Source organism: Aplysia californica, unplaced genomic scaffold, assembly GCF_000002075.1.
Source record: "Aplysia californica isolate F4 #8 unplaced genomic scaffold, AplCal3.0 scaffold00475, whole genome shotgun sequence".
NCBI classification, from domain to species: domain Eukaryota; kingdom Metazoa; phylum Mollusca; class Gastropoda; order Aplysiida; family Aplysiidae; genus Aplysia; species Aplysia californica.
This window is the reverse complement of record NW_004797745.1, coordinates 392,613-419,590: the sequence shown is the minus strand read 5'-3', so window position 1 is coordinate 419,590 and position 26,978 is coordinate 392,613. Positions and strand designations below refer to the sequence as shown.

The window sequence follows — 26,978 nt, the reverse complement described above, 5'->3', positions numbered from 1 at the left end:
TTAGCAGAGATGAATTATAAGTTGCTCGTAAGTCTTCATCAGCTTGATCGATGTCGGCTGCAAACATCGATTTATTCGATTTTTACTTCTGAAAATTGATCTTTAGAGTTTTGAAGTACGCCAGATCTTTGTCAGATTTGCTGGCTGGGAAAGAAAGTTCTTAGTAATAAGTAGTATTGTAAACTATGCCTAAGTTATCAATTTTTGTTTTTGTTTTTGTTGTGGCTTCTTTCCCTTTACCATTTTTTATGTTGCATTTCATGAAAATTTCACACCGCCCCCTTAAAGCCCACCACCGCCCCCCAATCACCCAATTTCGTCACAGCGCCCCCCAAACTATCGCCACCGCCCCGGGCGGTGTAGCGCTCACTTTGAAAACCACTGGTTTAAGTAAAAGAATAGTGGATAAAATGAACCAATTTCATGGGGAAATCGGATAAAGTGAACGCCCGAAATGAGTGAAAGCGAAGAACGGACCGACCGTGTCACAAATTAATTGCCTCGGGCCTTGGCAGACAAATCTCAGCTCGCCGTTGATGACGGCAATCTCTATCAGAAAGAAAGAGCTCTAGTCTAGGCTTGCCCTCTGTGTTGTCCCTCCACTCTAGACCCACCACTGCGCATAGCTACTGTTTCTAGGCCTCCACCCTACCAAAATGGTTCAACTGAACCTCAGATAAAGTGAACACTTTCTACTGGTCCCAAAGAGTTCACTTCAAGCGGACTCCACTGTATATACCTTTGAAAAACTGCCTCAGTCAAATGTACCAGGTATTTGAGGTGGATGGAGAGAAACTCACAGCTCATCTATGTTGCTAACTGTAAACTATATAGTGCTGCAGGAGATTCTTTTGTGGGGATGATTTTTTGTGGGGTCCATGATGATGGACGGATAAGATTGTTGTTTTCAAATTTTGGAAAGGTATTTCATCAACTTTTCCTGTGCATTGATAAAAATCTTTCACATAACTAAAAATTCTTCTAAAGTGGTTTGAAGGCATTAGCTTTCTTTTGATAAATCAATCTAACTACATTATACCTCCCTCTGACTTACCTTGAGACAGTTGTGGCCGTTGTTTCTTTTCCAATGTTTGATTTTCACTGTTGATTCGTCTTACATTTTCCCAGGAATCTGTGGGGAATTCTGCCTGACTTTCAACAGAGACTATCTTGGATGGGAGAAAGGCGGAATTGGACGTTTTCTTTTCTTCTTGACTGTGCAGGGAATGTGTCTTTGGGTTCTGATATTTTCCTTTGAGTATGGCTGGTTAAAGAAAGTGAGTTAAAATCTTTAATGTACCTTTTCCCCTTATTATTTCGTGAGCAAATGGATGGAAGTTTTGTGTTTTTACTGTCTCATACGGATACCTGCCTACGTTTTTGAGTGATGGATGAGTGAGCTCAGTCACTTGAAAAAGTCAGTGTGGTATATCCTTGAGCAAGACACTTTTACTCTATCTCCAAAAAATAAGGTTGAGTTTCTGGTGACCTGCTGTGGTGCGTTTTTGGGTGGTTTTATTTCATATTTATGTGTTACTCATAGTGTTTGATTTGTGCGCCCTTTCTTTTGACATTGTGAAACAAATTGTAATAAAAGATTCGAAAATATTATTTCTTTTTACCTGAAATAAATTGTGACACAGGTGATTGAGATGTATGCATAGTTTTGCTCCTGCTTTTCAACCTTAATTATTGTGAATAGCAGTTTTTTTTCCAAAATCTCAGCTTGTTTTTCTCCACTGATGTTTATATCTTTTCAAAAAAATCTATTTCTTGTGTGTAATTCCCCTGCTTTAACTCTTTGTATCCTGACTTCTCACTGAATGTCTCATTCCTCCCTGACTGTGGTTGTTTTACTCAAATTCAAAGTGATAGATTATAGGAAAAATAAATATTTAGTTATTCTTCTGTATAATTTAGTACTCTTGCGATAATGTTTGATGTCCTCAGTTGTGGTATAAGATGACGGGGAGTGAGAGGACAGAAGTCCCCCCTCCGGGTGCAGTATTCACATCGCAACTGAGTCGGGACAGTGTGGTGCAGGAGGACGAAGATGTTGCCAGGGAGAGAGGGCGCATCGACAATATGGATCGCCAGGCAATTGTCAGGTGACCTTTGTGTAATGTTTAGTTTTTTATTACAGAGAAGTGTCTTGGCGTAGGAATTGGTTCATTGTGTGGGAAAACAGCAAAATGACAAATGGAATGTATATATATGTGAGGCAGCATGGTGAAATCAGGCGCTCGTCAAAATAGTGAAAGTGAAGAAACTGGCATTTTTCTGCTGGTTTGGGAATTTTTATAGAATTTTTGTTTTTTGGCTCACTATTTTCATGCCCTTTAAAGAACACATTTCTGTGTGGATTGTGCTGCAAAACGTCGATTGAAGGCATAAGAGATTTAAATTTTCAGTTTCCATGGGCTCTCAAGCATAGGAAATAACTCAACTTTGGCGGCCATTTTCTCGTTAACTTTACCTCTGAAACCAGGCCACCCCTCCTCCTTCAATCATCAATGTCTTGACTTGTATTCAAGATAAATAGATACTGTTTTCATCAAAAACAAGGCAAATGGACAAGCTTTTAAGATGATACCAATAACTCCATATGCCCCCAAATTGACGAGAGCCTGATTCCACTGCGTCGTGACACATATGTATATTCGTGGGGACCGGCCTCGGTAGTTTGAGGGATATCTTATAAAGATAAAGTAGAAAAAAAAAAACTGGACCTCAGGCACAGTTGGACAGATGCATTAGCGTTATTTTGAGTCTTCTGTGTTCGACCTTTCCGTGTTATACTGATATTATTGTCCCATTACCAATATATAGGTGTTTTTTTTACTGGAAATGGGCTACTTTGACTTTACCAGTAGGAACCAACCTACAGATACTAGGAAACAGTTGTAACTGCTGATGTAAGAGAGAGTTTGTTGAGCTTCAGTTTGCTTCAGAGTAGCACAATAATGACTATATCTGTTCCGGAAAGGGGTAGGTTGGAGATCGCCACTCTGGTAGGACCAACTTCTCTTACTTTCCCTTTGTTGTTTTGTCTGTCTTACTTTTTCCTTGCACTAACTGAGCATAATTGTTTGATGTGATTCTCTTTTCTCAAACAAACAAACATATCATGTTCAAGGACAAATGGACACCACCATCGTCTGTAGTGTAACTGTTAGGCTCTTTTCCATTGCATGCAAAGGATATTACTAGTTCAATACTCACTTGGGAAAGTTACATCGCACACTCCCCCATAAGTACTGCCCTCTGTGACCCTTGTGACCCGTGGCTTTTATTTCTCAGATCAGAGAAACTGGTGCTAAACAACCTGACCAAGTACTATGGTCAGTTCCGTGCCGTTGACCACTTGAGTGTGGGGATCCCGCCTGGGGAGTGCTTCGGCCTGCTGGGCATCAACGGGGCGGGCAAGACCAGCACTTTCATGATGCTCACTGGGGACTCCAGTATCAGCAGCGGTCAGGCCTACCTCGACTCTTACAACCTCAAGACAGAGACAGAGATGGTAGGATAGGTGGCCTCATGCTTTTTGCTTTTTTTTTTGTGTGTTTTTTTTTGGTTCTATTTGTTGTTGTTGATGTTCTTGTTGTCTTCCTCCTTCTCCTCCTCCTTCTCCTCCTCCTTCTCTTTCTCCTTTTCTTCTGCTTCTTCTTTTTCTTCTTCTTCTTCTTCTTCTTCTTCTTCTTCTTCTTTTTCTTCTTCTTCTCCCTCTCCCTCTCCTGCTCCTTCTCCTAATAATGTTAATAATAGTAATAACAATAATAATAATAATGATAATAATAGTTATGATAATAATAATATTAGTTGTAGAGGTCACTCAGATTGTCTGAGTTCCTCATATTATGTGATTCACAGCATGATGAGAGAGCTGAGAAAAACTCTTTGTTTTCCACTGACGTGCATTGATGAAAGGGTTATTGAGCCTGGTGTTTCGGTATGAGGGTACGCTTAGCATGCCCTTTACCTCTGAGTTGATAACCACCTTTCTTTGAGATTTATGTACCTTGGAACCTTCTCTAATGACCACCAATCCAAAACAATGACCTGCACAAATGACCACTCCCTAATTTCCACTTTGTCTTTTTTTCCTGACGTAATATAAGGACAGTAATGACGCTATCCAAGAAGTGCAGCTGTCTAAGATGACCATTTTCTTATTGACAATGAGTGGTTGTCTTTGACAGGTGTAACTCTATTTGTGTCCCGACATAATGGAATCAGGGGCTCATCAATTTTCGGGCATTTGGAAATATAGGTATAATCTTAAAGCTTGTTCATTCGTCTTGCTTTTGATAAAAAAAGGTACCCATCTTTCTTGAACGGAAGTTAACATATTTGAGATTGAAGGAAGTGGGAGTCATCTGGTGTCACAGGTGAAATTAGTAAGAAAATGACCTCCAAAGATTAGTGACTCCAAAGCTTAAGTGCCCTTGGAAACTGCAGATTTACATTTTTTGTGTGATTTGATCAACTTTTTTCATAAAAATTCACTCCGACATGTGTTTTTAAGTGGAATCAAAAAGTGCTGAGCAGAAAAAAAGGCATTCTAAAAGTATTGCCCAACAGTCAGAAATATGTTGGTTTCTTCAATTTCATTAATTTGATAAGCACCCAATTTCATCTCAAAGTGAGACATTTATTTTTCCTGTTCTGGAGGCATTTGAAGTGCTTACTTTTTAAAATGTTTGTAGGAAGGGAAATCACATTGTGTAGGTTATTTTCTCTGCAGGAGACAACCTAGCTGTCTAGTCTGCCTTGTGCATGCAATAACATGAGTTTTTTTGGTCAATTTTTTCATCTTCTCTAGAGTTGCACTCCTCACCCACTTCAGTCCTTTCTGAGTGGATGGTTGGCGGGTGCTCTGTTGTGGTTTGCTCCTTCTTTCCTATCCAAAGTCTTTCACGCTTATCTCTCCTTCCTCTTTGTTGTACTTGTTACTCTCTTGTAACACCTAATCTTCGGCACTTACATGACCTAATTGTGTTTCAAGTGCCGTAAAACTATTATGAAAACAAAAGTCCTTTCTGACAGGGTTGTGTGCTAATTTGTATATTCTCCTCTCTCTCATGCTCAGGCCCGGAAGAGACTTGGGTACTGCCCGCAGTTTGATGCACTCATTGACCAGCTGACTGGGCGAGAGACCTTGACCTTGTTTGCCCGCCTCCGGGGTGTGGTCGAGAAAGAGATTCCCGAGGCTGTGGAGAACATGATGGCAGCTCTCACCTTGACCCAGTATGCAGACAAGCAGTGCCAGACCTACAGGTGAAGAAGGATTGACACTGAGCTCTGATCAACTTCCCAATACCAGAGATTTTCTTTGTGCTAAGTAGATTTAGTATAAAGCAGAGTGCTTTGAAAAAGCACCTAAAAGGGGACACGACTTCTTACTTGCTGTTTGTTGGCTTGTACGATGGAAGATTGGATGCTTGACCTTGTGTAACCTGGATCGCTAACAACAACAACAAAGACCTTGTGTAACTTGTTTCTAGTTATTAATAAAATGTGGAGAGCTGCCAAGCTTTGGTAGCTGAAAAAAGGGAAACTATTTTCAACCTCAGACTCGGGTAGATGCAGTGACTGCACTGAATGAGGTTTAAGGGAGATTTTAGCTGTTTATTTGGTGGTTTCCATGCTACTACTTGTTTTGTGATCAAAACCAAATAACAAAACATGAATTGATAAATCATAGCAGCACACTATGAACACCCTCCAAAAAAAAAACAACAAGAAAAAAAAAACACCAAAAAAACGTGACATTCTCATTAGATTATTAAATTACGGACAGTTCAAAGCTTTCCAATGTCTCATCTTCCCGCCTGGCGATCTAAGCCTTCTTGTTTTCAAGACCTCGCTGTGTATGTGATGTAGAAAAAAGACACCTCGACGGAGGTCGTAGCCTGTACCCTATTCGACTCCGACAGGAATGGCGTGAGCTCACCTCCTAAATGATGCAAATTGTGTTGATGGAGGCATAACGTATTTGCTATCATCGTCGGTGGCCTAGTGGTTAGGCTCTCAGACTCGCAACCATAAGGTCGTGGGTTCGCATCCCGTCAAGGGCCCGACGTTGTGTCCTTGGGAAAGGCACTTTACACGAATTTTCCTCATTTCACCCAGGTGGGAATGGGTACCCGGCTATAGACAGCGAAAGATCTTGTCAGTTTGTTAGTGTTTGAGCGCTTGATCGGCTGCTCGCACTATATGCTTCCCGGGAAGCTGAGAATGTTTCGGAGTGTTCTATGGTCTGCTGGGGTAATAATATAGTGTAAAGCACATAGAGCCTGCTGTTGAGCGGGGATATGCGCTATACAAATGCTATCTATTATTATTATTATTATTATTATTATCAGTCAGTCTCTGCTGGACTTCTACAGTCAAACTCCGTTGTACTGCCACTCTTGGGACGAGCATGAAGTTGGCGTAGCAATGGGGCAGGTGGTTTAATGGAGTTCCTCTGTGAAATAGCTCTGACAGTCCAACATCAAGGGAAATGATTCTGCTGTGTGATCCGTGTTTGAAAAGTGTCTTTTTATTGGTGATTTACTTGTATGTGTATTTAGAGCTATGAATCTGTGAGTCATCTCTCTCTCTCTCTCTCTCTCTCTCTCTCTCTCTCTCTTTGTAGATGTATGTGTGTGTGTGTGTGTACATACAAATTCATACTCATCTGATCTTTATATAAATTCAAATTGGAAATTTCTGCCGCATCAGAGCTAGGCTATATGTGTCAAGGTCCACACACAGGGAATGCATGTTCCTTCATGAGGTGGTGTTGATCTAGCAATCATCTTAAGTCTCCTGAGAGGGAAAACTACTATGCTGGGGCTTCTTTTGATATGAAATCTAAAAGTGACTTGTATGTCTCTAAATCAGTCATTAAATCAAAACAAATGAATAGACCTGCATGTTTACGGACAATCGTCTGAAATCCAACAATCGCCACCCGACCCGTGAGCCGGCCAATGCTATCGCTAGGCCCACCTGCATCAGTCAATGTGCTTAGTGCGAGGCCTGGCCGACTGCCAGCGCCCCCCCTTTTCTCCCGTCGGCTTTGTCGGCACTTTCGTTTTCGTGCTGACGGCCAACTGCCGACGTCGGCGTTTCCGACATAATTGTCGGAACCTGAGTAGAAATGCGTATACGAAAAAGGACGACGACTTAAATTTTAATGAAGCTGTTTTGATAGTTCTTCATCTTATGAAAGAACTCCTGGTAAAAGAGACTTTGTTTTCGGAAATTTCTGAGAACTAATAATGTGTCAAAATTGTCTTCATAAAGGAATGTGACCTCGATTCCGACCGCGAGCCGCTGGGAGTGCCTTGCCAGAGATAAGGAGTTAAAGAGCCCGGGTACTCTGATCCTGGTGGCGTGGGGGAGAGGAGGGGGGGGGAGTTACCCTGTGGGCTGAGGGGATTATTAAAGTTAATTCTATTCGTTATTTTTTGGGGGGAGAAAAAAGAAACCATTTGAAAGTTTTACATTTTTCTCTTTAGTGGAGGCAACAAGAGGAAACTGAGCACAGCCATAGCTCTGATCGGGGATCCGGACGTGGTCTTTTTGGATGAACCAACAACTGGAATGGACCCCATGGCTCGTCGCATGCTGTGGGAGGTGCTGTCCATGGTGAGGGACAGCGGGCGCACTCTCGTGCTCACGTCTCACAGGTGACTTTTTCTTTTCTCTACTGGAGTTTTTGGGTTTCCAGAAACCAGATTTGATGAAGATGATTCTGTCCAGTCCTATGGGCTGGTTATTGGATACAGAATTTATATAGGACTGATTGATTTATATATGCAAATAGAAGATTTCAAAACAAGGGAAGATATTAAATATGAGGCCCAGATCTTTACTTCAAACACCTAAGTTTTTTGTGGTTTCCCCATGCATTCTGATGGTACCTGCTCCTTGCAGTTTCACACTGCCTAATTCATTGCGTGTTTAGCCAAACAAATTTAGGGAAAGAAGGAAATATTGCTTTAGCTTGTTTCAGGAGAGGGTTTGTCTATACTCTAGTATGCTTATTATTCCAGTGATAAGCTTTCTTCATTTCCTGTTTAAAAGATTTGTTTTTTCATATTTCTTCAACAGTATGGAAGAGTGTGAAGCTCTCTGCACCCGCCTAGCTATCATGGTGAACGGACAATTCAAGTGCCTTGGCAGCATCCAACACCTCAAGAACAAGTTTGGCGAAGGCTATACCTTCACAGCTAAAGTTGCCATACCAGAGGAACACGATGGTGCGGCTGGGCTGCCAAACCTGGGTCCTCTACGAGAATTCATGGAACAGACATTCCCCCACAGCACACTGACGGACGTTCATGAGAACATGGTGAACTATCACATCAGGGACACCAGCTTGTCCTGGGCACAGGTGTTTGGTGAGATGGAACGTGCCAAAGAGAAACTGGGAATCGAGGACTATCTTGTGAGTCAGACATCTCTTGAGCAGGTGTTTATTTATTTTGCACGAATGCAGAACAGCCAGGAAAATGCCACTGGAAGCTCAAATGGTTTTTGCAGATCTTTTTGTTGTTGTTTGCCGTGTTGTCATGGAGGTGATGAGAGCATAGCTAGTGCTCCAAGGTATAGGAAAATTTCTGAATGAGAATATGGACATTAAATAGGGCTTAAAAAGTATATCATTTAATGATTATGAAGAATTTTTAAAAACATGCTGAAATGTTTTGGTCTCTACAGAGGAGTGTGCGATATTCTACTGAAAGTTTCTCAGAAACGCAGATTCCTGAAACTAAAATGGCAGTCACCTTTTTTTTTTTCCGATATATGTTCTTTGGGCCTACAAATATAACTAATTGCAAACTGAAATCGAAATTCAAATATCGTGGTAATAGTAATTGTGTAAATAGTACTGGCATATAGTCAGTTCTGGGATGTAGTGGCCAGTTTCTATGTAAGAAGGGTAGTACCAGTAGCCCTGTGTTTTTTGTCAAGTTAACATTCACTCTCAAATTCCCTGTTTGCGGACCCCACATCTCTGCCGCCCCAAGGCAAAGGGAAATATCTGAAAGAGTTGAGTTTTTTTGTTTTATTGCCCTTTTTCACTAGTCTTGCCACATATCCTTCTTGTTTCAAGAGTCGGATGATGTTTTTACATCCAAAATAGCAGTTTTCAAAGTGGTATATCTACGCAAGTGGCTGATTTCAATAATGTCAACATTTTTTTCAGCATTTTTCTTAAAATCATGAAATGTGCAGTTTCATCACCCTGCCTTTTGACAGCAGATCTGTACTCACAAGAAATGATTATTTTGTTCTGTCATGTGCCATGAGTCTGTAAATTGTGGTTGTTTTTAACATTAAACCAGTTCGTTTCGTTTCAGTTTGTTGTACCTTCTGGTTTTATATTGTCTTTGAAGTCAATTGAAATGTTTACAATTTAATTAATTGTAGAATGTCTTTCCAAATTGGAAGTTACATATTGTGTTGACTGTTGCTATTTGTTGCGAAGAGATGTGAACGGAAAAATATAGTAATGGATACCGACAATGGTTTTTGACTAACATAATTATGAAGCTGAATAAGATGTCTTTAAGTACTGTTTTGAAAAATTGTAATATCTGAATTCCTTTTGTTACAGGTGTTTTATTTTTTGTTGTATAAAAATCAACTGAGGAGTATATCATCAAAAACGATTTAAATTCCACTGTTTTTCTGTCTGGTCAATTCATAGACAACATAATATCGGAATATGGATGATAAATGTGTAAAGAACTTGCACTCATGGATAAGGGAAACGATGATACCAACTTGTATTCCATGAACATATTAGAAAGAAGTAGGGAAATGGAGTAGATGGTTCTTTTGTTAAACTGAGGTTTGTTTTTCTGTGTCTTTTTAACATTGTCTCAATTAGGTCCATGTATTGGATTGGTGAAATGAGAAACAAAATACCAACTCATAGAAATGTGAACTTTTATCACATCTTGGTTTGCTGCTCTGTTTCAGGTTATGATTTTATATACCATTTTATTTATTTGCTTGGGGATCAGTCAACAGGCATGTTATGCTTTTGTGTTCATTTTAGAATTGGATTTTAAAAAATCTGGTTTCATTGTTATTCTATTTCATAATGTTGAAAATAAGATTACAGAGAATACCTTTTGTATTAGTGATAGAAATAAAATACAGAGATATACGACAAGTAGTGGCACACACTTTGGAAGAATCTATTTTTCCAAGGGATGTCTCAAATGTTTAGTACAATATCGGTACTTACTTTAATGCCATATCGATGATAATATAGTGGTCATTTGCACTTGTGTTCACTGTTTCTGGTGATAAAGTAGGGTTCATTTTGCCATGTTTGTCTTTTTCTCTTGATCTCATTTGATGACTTAAATGTCTCCCCCAAGGATATTTTTATAGGTCCTTTTTCTTTTTCTGTGTTTCTTTGCTTTAAAACTTTTTGTCAGCTGAACCAAATCACTGTCCTCCTCAGAATATTATTTTGTGTCATTATTGAATAATGTACCTAGTTTATTTTTTTGTTTCTGCTGTTAATAGGTGGGGTGAGCTGGAAGAAGAAATGGTTTGTACCAAAACGTGTTTGTGCATTCTTTCATATTTGTCAGTATAATGTGATGGTTTGTTAAAGTGCCATGCATTCTATTTGGCTGTGATAATCGTCACAGGTTGTTGATTCATGTTAGAACTGTTGGAGCTAGAAAGCTTGCTCTGTTGAAATGAAATTCTCTAGACTGTTGCTCCTGGAGAGCCTACCGATTAAGATATTAAGGGGAAAGCTTTTAAAACTTCTAGTTTTTAGGAAAAAAAGGGCATTTGTACAAATGATTCTTCCATATTATTTTGTCCCATCTTGAAATTCTTTAATTCTGTATTTTGGATTAAAGTACATATTTTGGTTGAGTGATTATGTGATGCTTCCATGGAAAGATAGAATCATTTCATAAATCCGTCCAAGGCTTCAGGTTTCCCCCCTTTGTAGAAGATAAGATTGTCGTCTTATAGCTCTTTGTCTGCTAGTAATGGTTTTTTTTTGGGGGGGGGGGGGGGCTTTCTGCTTCTTCTGTTTCTTGTCTATGTCTCTGTTGTTCTCATCATTTTCTGGTGAAATGTAGCCATTATTATACCATTTTGCCATAAACTGCAATATATCTAGTATTTGCCTAGATTTGTTTTCTTCAACATTCCGAAATAAAAATCTTTGTGTAGTAATGTTATGCCTGTATTTACCCATTCAAAAATGTTAAAGCCTCCTTGGATCCCTCAGGATGCTTGCACTTGAGCTCTTTTGGATGGACTGCTAGATTTACACCAAGATATACAGAGATAAAGTAGACAGTAGGCCCATCTATTGCGTTATACTGACCACTGCAATGGAATAGCATTTGTGAAAAGTCTGACGTTACAAATTTTGTTTTCTCAGGCAAAATAATTGGACGCCTTTTTTAAAGATAAAACTGCTTTGTTTTTCTTAAAGCAAATGAAAACTGTTAACATATAAATGGTTTATTCATAGCTTTTAGTCCTTGGCTACAATGATTCCTGAAGCATAATGACAGATTGTAGTTGAACTAAGATGATGGCCTGAGTCGTGAATTAGTTTTGAGTGAACTGATTTTTTTTAAAAATTCTTCATGTTTTTGCTGACCCTGTCTATAAAGATTTCATCTTAACAGCTTTGAAACTTGTTGGTGTATTTACACCGTCTTCTGAAATGGTGGTAGGCCATTAAAGAATGCCATAGTGGGTCTGTTGGATTTTGGCCTTTATCAGGCTAAGATCATTATTCCAGCATGTTTGTGATATGTTTCCACAACCCAACATTCCAGATATTTATTTTGATATTCTATCAGTGTAACTGAAAGGGTTGAAAAAGTAAAATGCAAATGTGCACTTGTATCTCTAAACACAAAAAACGGGGGTTTATGGCTCAATTTTAAATTAAATATGATATCTACTTCAGGTCTTGAATCGTTTGCAGTTTGCATTTTTATGTTTTTTGTTGTCCTCTGGGGCGACCTAAATTGTTAACATTTTTTTGTTCATGAAATTTATCTCAGACTTTGGACTCTTGGCCGATGGTTTCCACCCCAGGTTTTTATCTAATAGATGTGTTTTGCCCAAGTTCTCTTTATTCATTTATGACTTTTGTCCTCTCCCAAACAAAATGTGTTCTCAAAGTTGATGTTTTAGTGTTTGTAAGTTTGTATTTATCAGAATGTTTGCATGACAATACTGTTGCCCTTATTTTTGTGCTAAAAAGTTTGGGAAATGTTTTAGAAAAATGTCTATTTCTGGTGTGAAAAGCTTTCATGTTTTTAGGCAGGAAATCAGGAGGCAGATTATAGTAATTCTGTCTGTACCATGTCCAGAAAGTATATGATGGACTCACTTTACTTGCCTATTATTATTATATCTTTCATAATTTTCCAAATTACAAAATGATTATAATATGAAGCCTCAAAATGGTTAGAGGAATATATTATACTCGATATTTCTATGTACACAGCTATATGTCTGAGAGTGTGCCTGCTTTTTTTTGTATGTTGGTAAAATTAGTTGAACCTGCTGTAATGGCTACCTGTCCAAGACATTCAGCTGTACGAACAACCACTCCCCCCTTGCAGTTTTTCTATTATACATAATGACATTGTTCCAAAAGACCACCTGTCTAAGATGAACACTTTTCTCCTCAATAAATGGTTGGTTGTCTTGGACAAGTTCGACTATAGACTGATCTATCTGTCCTTTCTCCTAATTTTCCAGTAGTGGATGGTGGATTCATGTGAGCCTGTATAGAACGTTTGGGTATGGGCAGTTGGCTTTTGCTCTTTCTTTGTCTACATGAGTCTTGCTGTTTTTCTAACAAGTTTCCTGGCTGTATATTTCATTGATGCTGGATCTTATACAGGATCTTATTTGTCAATGATGCTGTGTAACTGAAAGTCAAACGGACAGAGAAATATTTTTTATTAGTTCTGTCTTTGAAGTACAAATAATTTTTACTACTCAGTCTTTTGATTTTATGTCATGAAATTCTAAATGACCTGCCAGTTTGTTTTTGTTACCGGGAATTTTTTTCCTTGGTAACAATAGTATAGTTGTTATGTTAGTGAAAGCTGAATATCCATTTCTATTTTTCAGCTTCAGCCCTAGCTTCTTTTCCAGTGCACCTGAACAAAAATATGAAGTGTTTCATATGAAGGCATCTTTTAAATTAAGAACAAGACCATTTCTCTTTCAGTACTTAAACAATGTAAAAACTCTATAACTGTAAGAAGTTTCATGAAGCGTCAAATGTTTGTCTTGTCCTGAATTTCTACCTGTGTTGGTTCCACCTTTCTGCAGTTTTTAATTATTTATTAATTATTTTGATGAGTCTGTTTGAAGTGACATTTTTAGGACCTAATTGAGTTCATTGTAAATGGATTCCACACCATTGCATTTTTTACATTTAAGCATGCTTGTTTGTGTACTATGTGAGAAATGTTTAGCTCATGGGATACAGTATTTTTCAAGAGCAGATGTTGTGTTTTTTTGGATCGCACTTGTATCTGCATCAATGCTCTCTAAGGACTGCTGTGTTGCTTTGACAATCGTCTTGAGGGTATGCAAACTGTGTCTCTACCTTTTGGTGATTTGTGTAAAGAATTAGGTTCCAATCCGCCCCTCTGTGTTTTATTCACAGAAGTTTTAATGCAAGTCTGTGTTTTATTTCCAGGGATTTCTACCACTCTCCCATGTTTTATGTGTTCAGTAAAGGTTTTATTGCAAGGCTGTTGAGCAATTTCAATATTTTTCTGCCTTTGAAAGTGAAAGCGCATGTGATATGTGTGAACAGAAGAGTTCAATCAAATCATATTAAGACCTATATAGCATTTTGATGTGAGAAAATATTAGTGCATAAAATTATATTGCTTGCACTTTAAAAAAAATTGTTGGTGAGTGTTTTTTTGACAGTCTGAATGAGAACTTGGTTTCTTGTGGTTTTGATACAACTATTAAATTTTCCCTGATATACTCCAGCTTAAACCTGATGTTTGCCTTAAGTATGACATCAAAATCATCCTTGGGGGCCTTTTGGAAGGGGAAGCCACCAATTTTCATGGTTTGTACATCGCGAAAGAAGTTTGGGGTGTAATATTCTCGAAAGAATGACATGCCAATTTACAAAAATATAGCTGTACAAAGCCATTAATAAATTTGGTGGTTCATTGTGTGCACACAATACACAAAAATTAAGGGGAAAATTCGCCCCAAAAGGAGATTTCCAGTGAATTGGTGTATTTCACATTTGGCTCCTTGTAACTTCACCTGCTTTATTTTGTTTTAGTTGCATGGTACCACTACTATTGATGTTCACAAGCACTGATGATAGTGTGCCTGTTGTCCATGACATGAGCGGTCAGACTGTTAGACCATTATCAAACTCTGAATATGTTACCATGACTGACTTAACTACCTTGTCCTTGTCCTTTAGGCTGGATCAAGTACCAGTGTCAGCACTCTGACAGCATCTATGGTTTAATGCAAGAGACTTCTGTTCGATTTCTAAGTTGGGGAAAATATTTTATGGAGTATCACTGTTTTCTGATGGGATGCTGTATCCTATTTAGCCCAGTTGGCCCTGACAAGTGGGATCAAAGATTCATGATCTAGATTGTGTTAGTGAAGGTGTAAAACAGACAATCAATCAATTGATGGAGGGGGAAGTCTGAAGCAGGGTAACATCCTGGCCTGGCAGAGGTCTTGCTTCATTTCTTTGCCACCATTCATCACTTTTATATGTCATCATACAGGGTTTCAGGAGAAGCAAAAGACTTTTAAATATTTTAGACAGGACATAATTTTTATACAAAATGTTTAATTAGTCTAAATCCAGTACTACTTTAATAAGAAAAAGAATGAAACTAAAACCAATCAATGCACCTCATCATACTGTACAATATACTTGATTTTCATTTTTTCTAAGTTGTTATATTCTACATAGTTGAAAGACGGGAACAATTTGGAGCACCTCATGCACACTATGAGACATGAACAAGTCATGGCTTTATTAGGCTCATGGATCATGAGTAAACGTTGTGTTATTTGGTTGATAATGTGGTGAATATGTCTTAGAACTTAATGTGAACATCCTGTTGAAAAGTTTAAAGTCTTCATATTCGTATTCAAAAGATATCATTCTATCTTGGTCCAATATTTATTTTTATCTGTATGATAAATTTCCATATGTGGTGCCCGATGAACTATCAAATGATACAATACTCAGTTTACTACATAAGAGCCTGGTTTTTGCTGTATGGAATGTTTTGTGTTTACAAAAATTTAACATTTTGTTTTCTAGTTGGCACAAATATCAGCTTGATGACATTTCAGGAATAACAGCACATGATTGTGTAGTTATTTTTCTTATTTCAGTGATTTTTCTCTTTTTTTTTTTTCCTATTCTGAAATGACCGTTATTTGTCGATGTGATACTTTATAGATGAAACGCAGAGTGATCAACATTTGTTAATTGATTTTGAAATAAGGTATCTTTTGTTGCTTTCAGTTATTTTGCTTTTTATCATTTAAATAGGTTCTTGTTGCTGTTTGTGTTTTTATTCGATTCATTTTAAAATTATTATTTTTTGTTAAGGTTTTTTTCTGGGGGGGGGGGGGGGGGAAGGGGGGATGTAATTCTTTTTATTGTAAGTCTTTAATAATGTAAATTGTACTTGTATTTCCTTATTGCGTTATTTGTACTTTTGCCGATACAAAAATAAAAATTAAAACAATTTGAAACATGAATGGGAATCTCTTCCCAGCTTGTCTGATCTTGGTCATTTATTCCTTTTCTTCTTCCCCTTCCCTTCTCTCTCTGACCTGTCCCAGCGTTACCACTCAACCGGGAAAACGGGAAAAAGCCGGGAATTTCATTTTCAAATTTCTCGGTCGGAAAAACAACATGAACATGAATAGAAACGAAAAAAATACGGGTTAAAGCCGGGAAAACGAAGGGCTGTCCAATATTATGATTTGGGGGAATCATTAAGGATATTGAACTTTTTTTTCGATTTTACTAAAATATGACCGTAACACCCCCACCCCTTCTTTCCGATTAAAAAAAATATACTGTATTTGCTGTTCGGCTCTCCCAACCCATTCCCACCTTCCCGGCGTTTAGGACCCAAGCTAGGAAAAGTCAGATCCCGACAGTCTACGTCACTACGTCTCGCGCAGCTGTGAAACACCCTGTTAGTGGGGCAGCTAAGTGTAAAATCATTCACATTGTCATACAAGCACCAAAATTGCCATGCATATTACTTTTGGGCTGTTGTTTCATAAATCGAACGTTTACCACGTGAAAATCCAAGATGGCGGCCATTTTCCAAGATGGCGGCCATTTGCAGGCTCTTTGGTATTATATCTGTGCTTCTGTGGTTCATTCACATTATCATACAAGCACCAAAATTGGCATGCACATTACTTTTGGGCTGTTGATTCATAAAAAAACGTTTACCACATGAAAATCCAAAATGGTGGCCATTTTACAAGATGGCGGCCATTTACGGGCTCTTTCAAACTTTGGTATATCTGTGCCTCTGTGGTTCATTCCCATTGTCATACAAGCACCAAAATTGGCATGCACATTTCTTTTGACTTTTGGGCTGTTGTTTCATAAAAGAACGCTTACCACGACAAATTCCCAAATTGCGGCCATTTGCGGGCTCTTTGGAGTATATTATATATATCTGTGCCTCTATTTTTCATTCACATTGTCATACGAGCACCAAAATTGGCATGGACATTACTTCTGGGTTGTTGTTTCATAAACGATTGCCAGCCACGTGAAAATCTAAAATGGCGGCCATTTATTTTCCAAGATGGCGGCCATTCACAGACTCTTTGGCGCATCTATGGTTCTTCTTATCCAGTTTTTAGGATACCAAAATCGATTCTGACATTTTTGAAGATTGAGAATTAGAATATGACAAAGGGAAACTTTTTTAAAGAATGAAAACCTACCAAACACTGATTTGCAGACTTTTACTGATGTTTAACCAGATGTTACATTGTGTTATATAGGACTATAGAAATGAGTAAGTAGTAAGCTAAGCAAAGTAGGCCTACAGTATGGTAAACCTGCATGTAAAATCATTATGATGACCAGCTGAGCATTAATCACTCCAATTCAGCAGGTGCTGTCTCCTTGTTCGATATTTTTGTTTATGCCCCTGAGTATCCCCATTGTTACAACACGCAGTTCAGATTAAAAACGAAAAAGGGTGGAGCAAACACAAGAAGGCTATATTATTTAGAGATATCGGGTGTCTAAAAAACAAATGAAAAAGGAGCCACTTAAAGGGCAATAACTCTGTAATCTTTTAATGAATTTTAACAAAATTTCTCAAAAATAAAATACAGCCTTGAGGACGTTACATTTGTCAATATGAAAAAAACAACCCCAACCCAATCCATTTGCTCGAAAAAATCAAAAGGTTTAAATTTCAACCAAAATTGAATGAAACGCAAAAGTGTTCACCTTCTTAAAAATTAACCTTAATCAATTTTGTACTCCTTCAAATAGTCACTATTTATTGTGCATTGAAGAACAAATTTACACAAAATGGATCTTGCTTAATAACTCAAGAAAGGTTTTCGCTAATTCAATCTCCAGATGTTGACCATTTACTTTCCATACAAGCTCTAAAACGCCACTGGAAATTTTGAATAACCATGTGGCATGTTTTTGGGTTCATTGTTTGGACGTCTTGATCAAAACTGAGATTGCTTGTGTGTTGTTTCCCTACACCCTGCCTTTTAAAAACCTCCAAATTTGATACTTGAAGGGGCTCAAGCTAGGAGGAATGTGGTAACCATTCATTTGTAAATTTTCGTCTTATAAGGCGTTTCCTAAACCTTTTTTACAACCACATCACTACCACTCTTGGTGTGTGGGCTGTGGCCCATCCCGCTGGAACCAAGCATGTACAACATAACATATTTTCCCCAAATTTCTACAAAACATTCTCGGAACGTGTAGATATCTGTCGGAGTCTGAGGTGACTGTTGTGGTTTTCGCCTCCTTGTCCTGAAACCAGAACGGGCCGAACATGTAGTAAAATTTTGCGTTTTACCTAATTTGGTTCCGAATTTTGAAACTTGATATTTCTCGAAGACTGATTGATTTTCTTCGTATTTACAAACTTGACGTTGAATTTTGTTGGTTGGATTTTAAAAAAAATTAATGTAGCGATGATCGAGTCATTCCCCTTTAAGTGGGTCATCTTTTCTTTTTGTTTGTTTATAGATAGGCCTACCCTGTAAATTTGCCAGTGGGGATGGGTGAGGACAGCACAGCGAGAGTGAGATAAGTTGTCAAGTGTCGAATGAAGGGGCAGCTTCCTGAGCGCTGGTCTCCACATCGCAGTACACTTCGCTTTGAAAGGCGAACAGAAGGCTTAACTTGGCACATAGAATTAGGAAAAAAGACGGAAGGTGCAACGATGGACCCTTTGAGAAGAAATCAGCCGAAGTAATTCAAATACCTGCCCCATCCTCACTATCTTCTGACTTTTTCACCCTGGTGTTAGGTAAAGGCAGCCAAGAATAGAAGGGCGCTTCACCTGTCTAAAGTCTGGGGGCGATCTTCTCAACTTCTAGCCAGCTGTACTTCACATTATGCCTTCCTGAGATCTGCCTCTCGCTCTCGTTTCCAGGTGTATCCTGGTCCTCTTCTCTCCCCCCATCCCGGCCCCTCCCCTGAGGATTCCGTCTTACGCTTTGTCTGGTCAAATTGTGGATTGGTTTCCTAGGCGTGTACTCAGTCCACCGTCATATATTTTCGTTATATCCCTGTCAATTGGTTGTTTGGTTTTCCTCCACGGTTTCTGATGGTCTGGCCAGTGGATTTTCATTTTCTTACTCAAACAGCCGTTGATGGAGGACTGTTATTTGCTCACTTTCTGCTTGGTTGGTGTCCATGTTTCCGATTCACTTAGTATATTTGTATTGGACATCTTGATCTCTGTATTTGTCCTGATGGGTCCCGACCTTCAAACAGATCGCAACTGTTGGAATATTCCCCGTGCTCTTTCGATCCTGGTCTTGACATTAGAAATTATTCCTCCCGTGCCGCCTATTTCACTTTTCAGATGTCAAAGAGCTTACTTTGTCTGTGGGCACCTCACTGATCTTAATGTCCTCCTTGACACTTATGTTGATCTTAAGAAACATTGTTTTTTCCCGGGTGTATCTTCAGACCTGCACTTTGTGAGGCAGTTACTAGGTCCTGGGTCTTTGCCTTCTGCAAAGATCCTCCAACTGAAAACACAACGTCCATTGAATTCCCTTTCTTTTTTACTCTATTGTTGATTTCATTGTCCAGTGAATGATGACACCCGACTCCAAAGTGATCTATATTGTGTCTACAATTATAAATGTATCAATATAATCAGGAAGCATTTTAAAACGTTCAGCACTCTTTCATGAGACTATTATATGGGGTTTCGCTGAGGGTGGTCTTTAAATGGAAATCAATATAACATCTTTTCTGACTTTAAATGCCATGAGTAACAATACACGGCGAAAAGGTCAGTTTAACTGTCAGAAAAAGAACAAAAGGAGCACTGTCTGTCTGTCTCCCCTACTCTGAGAGGTGGGAGGTCGGAAACGATGGGAAGACGCCCCACGTAGCTCACTTGGCTAGTCCACTGTGTCTGCACTTCAGTGTGATGCGCTCTCAGCGTCATCTACACACAAAACATTGTGTCTTGGACACTAGGGTTCAAACTTCGGCATTCCAATCGTTCAGTCGTAGTGGGACGTGTGGCATCCTATGAAACAGTTGTAATCTTTGTGGGAGATTCCAGCAGGGGTTGAGACAAGAGAGAACCATGAAGCTCTATGTCCAGCCTGCTCTGATCCTGCTCCTGGCGAGCTGCCTGTTGCTTTCTCACGTGCTTGCTAACAGACGCGGGAGGAAGAAAGGGCCCAGAAAACAAGTGAGTGACATAAGACCACGCTTAACTAGAGCATTATAGTTTTTAACTCGTTATGAATCGAGCGGATACGTTAATTATTATTATACTCGCTAAGCCGACAAAAGACAATGTTGCAGCATATTTCGAACCATTATACACAAATCAGAACCTGAATTCGCATAATTTGTAATATGAATGTTGCCCGTCTTTTTAAGTTTCAGGTTAAGTAAACAGAATTGAAAAAATGTGTTAGAATAACGAAGTTATGCATCTTTTTTAAACTGCCCCAAAATAGCGCGTCTTCAAGAGTTGCTAATGACCAGAATGCGCGTCCTCTATGAGCTAAAAGATTGATTTCCCTTTTCAAAAGGCTGTTGACTGTTTCAGGGTTGGCACTTTGTATGTGTACTGAGTAAAAAGTTCTAGCATACCTCGGTTAACTTCCATCTCATTATGATTTAAGGAAACGGAGCTGGCGATCTAAAATCTTTTTTTTAAATGTACGTTTCTACGCCCCCATCGACACAATTTAGACAATTTACGGGTAGGCTTCGGCCCTGCTTGCCAGGGCCAACCAGGGCTGAGAAAACTAAGGTACATGTACATTGTCTCAACAGAAAGACCAAGATACTCAATAAAATGATCCTCATGCGTGAATCAAATGCAAGTCTTCTGCGTATGACGGCGAGACGCCTAACGGCTACATCACAAATGCCGGCGACCCGAAGGCTTTCCGAAAAAAGTGGACTGAGACACGGGCGCGAACCTCTAGTGCCTTACCAACTCTGATCTCGGTCCTTATACAATTTTAGGAGTTACCATCTGTCTGACAAAATTGCTCATTATTGTCGTGAAAATTCTCCGATTGTAATACTCTCCAGCAATCTTGAATACAAATTGCACTTTGATTTTATATAGGAACCTCGATGCTATTGCCCAATAGATGAAGCGTCTTCTTCAAATCCCCTGTCCAACAAGGCAGGAGCTAAAAGCATGCACGCTGTTTATGTTTGGAGGGAGGGAAAGGGGTGGGGGGGGGGGGGGGGACTTCTTTATATGTTGGCGGATGTTGTTCTTACTCTACACCGCGTGGACCCTGAGTTTGCCAGAAAAGAATCACTTTTACTTTTACTTTCCTCTTGTATTGTTATATTACAAGGGGAGGGACAATGTTCGGATAAAGGCTAAGTGAATGGCTTTTGTTGTAGATATTATTATGTTATTCTGCTGGAAGACCTCTTTGACGCCACCCAGCCAAAGTTTTTACGTGGTCTTCCCCTGCTTGGTAGCATGACTCTCTCGCGTTGTGTGCTCATGGTTGATTGGGGGACATTCTCATTAAGTGACCTAATCACTTGATTCTTTGATGTTCAGTATGTCCAATGACCGGTTTCATCACTGTTAATTTACAATCAGCCAATTTTCATCCTGACTATATTGGCAATTGTCTTGGACACGCGGCCATCTTGAGTTAAGATACGGAGGAAACCAATAGTACAAATACAGAAAACGTACTGTCTACCGTTAGAGAAAGAGCAATTGCGACGCGGTCTGATGTTTTCAGAAGACAATGTGACTAAATTTACTAAATTATTAGGGTGGAATCAGTCTCCGAGTCTTCTAGGATACAGAATCAGATGAATATATTGGAGATGATGTAAGCACTCGGCCCACAATTGCACTTCATAATCACACACCCAGCAGTTCAAGGAACTCATCTGGTCAAGTAAAAGACACTTAACGATCCGCCGTTAGCTCCCCTGTCATCAAGCTGGGCAAATTAAAGTGTGGAAGACTCGAGTTCAAATCGTGGATGAGCTGTTCTTAAACTTGGGGATATTTGGGGGAGTTTTCAAGGCCTGCCACTTGCTTGGTTTGGTCTTTTAAGAAACTGACAATATATTTCATTAGAGGCTCCCAAGTCTGTACAGTTTTGAAAAGGTCGCTGAACACATACCATATCAAAGAAACATTGGTCGTCAAAATGAAGAAGAGCTGGCCTACTGCTCTGGCAAAACTCTAAAGTAATCCTTACTCGACGGAAATGAAGATAATAAATATTATTGTTACAAGCATGATTTTTTTAAGAGCACGCCCTAGAAATGTCAGAATGACTTTCGACATATTGCTGTAATATTTTTGTATTACAATCGTTGAGGAAGTATTATCTATATTCTATGCATGACCTATATTTTACGATTCTGTAAAGCATCACGCTCTATTATTTAAAATTCTTTCTTTTAGTTTAGTTTAGCTTAGCTTAGTTCTGTTTAGTTTAATACGAGTTTTACGGTACTCGCAACTGGTCATAATATGAGCGCGCGAAACACAAGTTGGTTGCATTCACAACAGTTCATAAAACGGCTTGATTTTGGTCAATGATTAGATTAAAATGTTTAAAACTTCCACGTTAAAATTTTTCTTATTAAAGTGACTATTTATATTACATTAAAATAATCGTACTTCCATTTTCGCGAAATGGCCGATGGCCTTTAAATCGAGAATTCTTATGTTGGGATTTACAACAGAGATCAGATGTTTTAATATTGTGCTTTTAAAATACTCTCTCCTGAGTCTGGACATTCTATTAATATGTGTCTTTTAAACTGGCGTGAGGCTGACTGAAAAGAGAGGGGTACCCTATACGCTCTTGTTGTCTGTACGTAGAACGTCCTGTACGCTAAAGCCAAACCACAACAATAGCAATAACAACTAGAATAACAACAACAGCAACAACAAAAATGACTCTTTAAAAATTTGCTGTGAATGGCCGTTGATGAAGCAAAATTTGAAGCATAAAGCACAGCTAGCGAATAATGTACCCCTCTCTCACTCCAACCCCTCTCTTTACTCTCGTTTGTTATTAGTTTTACTAGTTATGAAATCTTTGATATATATTCATCTTCATCCGGTGCCTTGCCGACTGGCGTGGGCGATTATGACCTCCTCTTCACTCTGTCTTGCATTGCAGCAATGGTGTCTGTTGTTCTTGCTGCCCCTAGCCATGTTGTCAGTATCTTTTCAATTATCTGTTCATCTGTTCAGTATCTTTTCCCTCTGTCTGCCTCTCTTTCCATCATACTTGCCTGTTGTTACAATATTCTTCAGTGCTTCTTGCCTGTCGCTTTCGTATATTTGTCATTAGCTGTCTTCTGACGACGACGACGACGACGATAATGATAATGATGATTATGATGATGATGAAGATGATGATGGTGAGGATGATGATGATGATGATAATGATGATGATGATGATGATGATGATGATGATGATGATGATGATGGTGGTGGTGGTGGTGGTGGTATAGTGATGATGATGATGATTCATCTGCCTCTTTCACACGGGTACACGTATACACCACCAAGAAGGGCTCCCCGTCTGCCTCTTTTCTGGATGATCTTCCTTACAATAACACGCATTTAGAGTAATGCATAAGAACGAGGTCACCATGAGTTCGTTTTCTGTTTTGCGCAACCCTCTTAGACAGTCCGACAGGACTCATATGGAGATGAAAGCCATGCGTACTTCGAGTTAAGTGGGGACCTTTTTCTCAACTGTCATTGAGATCTTTTGACATTGAGAATACATTCTGCCTTTTGTTTGTTTACGACGGCAAGATGCTCGCAAGGTTTTCACCCCGTTTTTATACACGGATGAGTGTGCAGTCTACGTCATATTACCGTGCGTCATTTCTTTTGTTTGAATTTAGAGAGGAACATGGGCACAGTGAAGGTCATTTAGTGCATGTGAATAGCAATACTCCGTTTTGTTTTTTGAGTAAATAGATAGGCGTCAGCACAATTACGGTCAATTACTAAGGGGGGAAAGTAAGACAAATAGGTAGAAACAACAGAGGGATAGAAAAGAAAGAGGATCTACCTCAGCCACTCATAAATTGCTTTACAAACAGAGGCACAAGAGAGACCTAAAGGAGTAGAACACTACAGTCGAACTCACTAATTACTGGCCCACAGGGGTACACGAGGGTTTATACTTCGATAAGGCCATGGAATTACTCGTCATCATCGAAGAAAAAAAAATAAATTCCCAGTTGTCTGCATGCAGAACATGTCGAAAGGGAAATCGAACTGGCCATTGCGCTCTGATAGTTATTCGGATCTACTCTCCTTTTTTTATTATGCATTTCTAAAGAGAACTTACGATCTTTGATATTTCTGAGTAATCATCATCATCATCCAGTGCCAGATCTGCGACAGACATCGGCGATCATGGTTCTCCATTCATTCCTTTGCTCGGATGCTCTAAAAAAAGCTACGTTTCCCTGATCTTTCCCTGTTACCCATTTGTTTAGGTTCCCTAACTATTTTGTTTTGGGCCTACTCTTGCCTCGCTTGCCCTCAGTTTTGCCATTGAGAGCTAGATGTTCAAGACCCTTATGTCTATTTATGTGTCCCAAAAACTGCATTAGTTGTTTTCTGATTGCTTTAACATTGAGCTTCCCACGTGGGCTTCATCAAGCACTACCTCATTTGATTTCTTTTCCTTCCACGATACCCTTAGCAGTCTCCTAAGAAACCACATTTCTGTTGCTTCTATTTTATTTTCACTCTCCGAGTAATATATTTTGTTATCTCAGAATTACAAAGTTCCATCTGCTCAGTAGCTAGATCTAGCTAGTTTTGAGAAATTTGACGTCAAAGATTTTTAGTTGCACATCATGTCAAGCTTTTTCGAATGCAATTCTTTGAATATCTTGATAACGACTCAAAGTTATCATTCGATTTTGATAGAGCAGATAAAACATTTGGTTTCTGACCTCATGGTCTTAGTAACTCAAAAAGGCCAAAATTGTCAGATACAGCTTCGCAATTCTGATGTAGCGATTTGTATGTAGTAGATACTCAATCTCTGACATAATAATATGTATTAGCAATGCTATAGTTAGTTTAGCCACTGCTCGCCCACTATAGGCAATTCAAATTGGTCACAAACATTAACTTGTGAGGTTAACTGACCTTAAGAATATCGGTGGTGAAATTCGGGTTAAAACCAAACGTACTCAACTACATTGGACGCTGATGGCAAAAGTAAGTCACCTCAAATCAATCAATATTTTAAATTCTTTTATTGTGGATGTCCATTCAGAACCCAACACAGCTTTGAAAGGTGCCCCTTTCCCGCAGTTTCAGCTAATTTAAAATATATTTTGGGGCCCATTTTAAAGGTAATCAACAACGTATTTTGCTGGTTCTCTAAAATGTACTTCTATGATCATTTATTGAACTGAAATTGGCTTGAGCAGACTCTGGCTTTTATTGGAGCTGGGTCAACATTAAATATTATAACGTATGAAAAGCGTCTTTTGTTCGACTCGAACATTCCTTCTGCTAAAGCAACAATGCACAATAATTCAGGAGCGATGTCATTATCATTGTCATTTGGGCCCGTTCACAAATGACGCCAGCTAAAATTTGGCAAAAAATGACCCCCCCCTCCCCCCCTTGTCATCTTCTGCCATCTTTCCCTGGACTCCTCCCTCCCCTCCCCTTGTTGACGTCAACCTGTACAGGGTGCGTTTTATATTTGCACCTCTGATCTTTATTTTAGATTTTTAAAATACAAACTATTGGTTAAAAAAAAAAAAGAATACAACAAAGAAATACCTGAAGTGTCAAATTATTTATAAACATCTTTAACCAATCATAATAATTAAAATAGAAAGATTGGATATCACAGCTTGGAAAATAAACAAAGCAAAAAGATTGGAGTATCACCCAAGCTTGAAAAAATTCAAAATCAAATAAATCAGACCAAAAAATGAATCTAATTTAATTATGCATGGCATATTTTTTCTTCCTTTCCTTTCTTTTCTTTTCCCCCAAACCTTCTAGGGCATCATGGTTGACGTCAACTTTGTAAGGACCCCCCCCCCCAACATGTCAACTTTTGTCAACTTTTCACAGACCACCCTCCCTCCCCCCACCCCTCCCAGCTGACGTCATCTGTAACGGTCCCTTACAGTGGAGTTACGATTCTCAACATTTTCGCATGGAAATCTCGTCATGTCCGATAAGATCGATCTGGGTAGCCTATATCATTTGCAGAGATTAAAAAAACCCCAACTTCATAGGTAAAAATCATGCTCCTTTCCATTCCGGGGAAGATTTTAAGTCGTACCATACTAGAAAGACTGAAGGAAGCCGTAGATGTAAAACTAAGAGAGGAGCAGGCAGGATTTCGTAAAAAGAGATCATGTACAGACCTTGAGGATAATAGTGGAGCAGTCCGCTGAGTGGAACTCTTCCCTGTACGTTAACTTTATCGACTACGAAAAAGCTTTTGACAGCCTAGATAGGGACTCAATATGGAGGCTCATGCGCCACTACGGTATACCTGACAAGTTCGTGAGATTGATCAAGAGGGAATGAGTTGCAGTGTCTTACTTGGAGGGCAGTGAACAGACTCGTTTGAAGTAAATACAGGAGTGAGACAGGGATGCCTGCTATCGCCTTTTCTCTTTTTATTAGCAGTGGATTGGATAATGAGACAGACAACATCGGGACAACGCGGAGGCATACAGTGGACCCTTTCCAGTCAGCTGGAAGACTTGGACTTTGCCAACGACTTGGCACTTCTTTCCCACAGTCGAGCCCAGATGCAAAAGAAAACAGATCGCCTCAGGACCTTCTCCCGTAATGTTGGACTCCAAATTCACAAGGATAAAACGAAAGTTCTACGAATGAATGCAGCGACGTTCCTATCACACTGCAAGGGGCACCATTGGTGGATGTTGAATCCTTCACCTACCTGGAAAGTGTCATCAACAAGGCAGGGGGAACAGACGAAGACATCAAGGTCAGAATCCAAATTTGCAACAGGCAAGAGCAGCATTCATCATTGTCAGGAATATATGAATGTCTAAGGAACTGGGATTGAATACAAACTGAGAGTCTTCAAAACAAACGTGAAGACTGTTCTACTGTATAGTTCAGAGACATGGAGGCTCACAGCATCAGCAGCAAGGAAACTGCAGAGCTTCGTAAATGGAT

The 26,978-nt window shown here is 39.2% G+C and overlaps 1 protein-coding gene across 1 annotated transcript in view; it reads left to right on the top strand.

Moving 5' to 3' along the window:
- The window catches only part of LOC101854271 (ATP-binding cassette sub-family A member 3), a 54,417-nt gene extending 38,625 nt beyond the window's left edge, over window positions 1-15,792 (top strand). Inside the window, exons 18-23 of the mRNA XM_005105526.3 lie at window positions 1,129-1,277; window positions 1,951-2,108; window positions 3,301-3,520; window positions 5,090-5,277; window positions 7,509-7,679; window positions 8,104-15,792. Coding sequence (XP_005105583.1) covers window positions 1,129-1,277; window positions 1,951-2,108; window positions 3,301-3,520; window positions 5,090-5,277; window positions 7,509-7,679; window positions 8,104-8,620 — 1,403 coding nt within the window. The 3' untranslated portion in view covers window positions 8,621-15,792. The remainder of the gene's footprint in view (window positions 1-1,128; window positions 1,278-1,950; window positions 2,109-3,300; window positions 3,521-5,089; window positions 5,278-7,508; window positions 7,680-8,103) is intronic.
- Window positions 15,793-26,978: the final 11,186 nt, after the last annotated feature.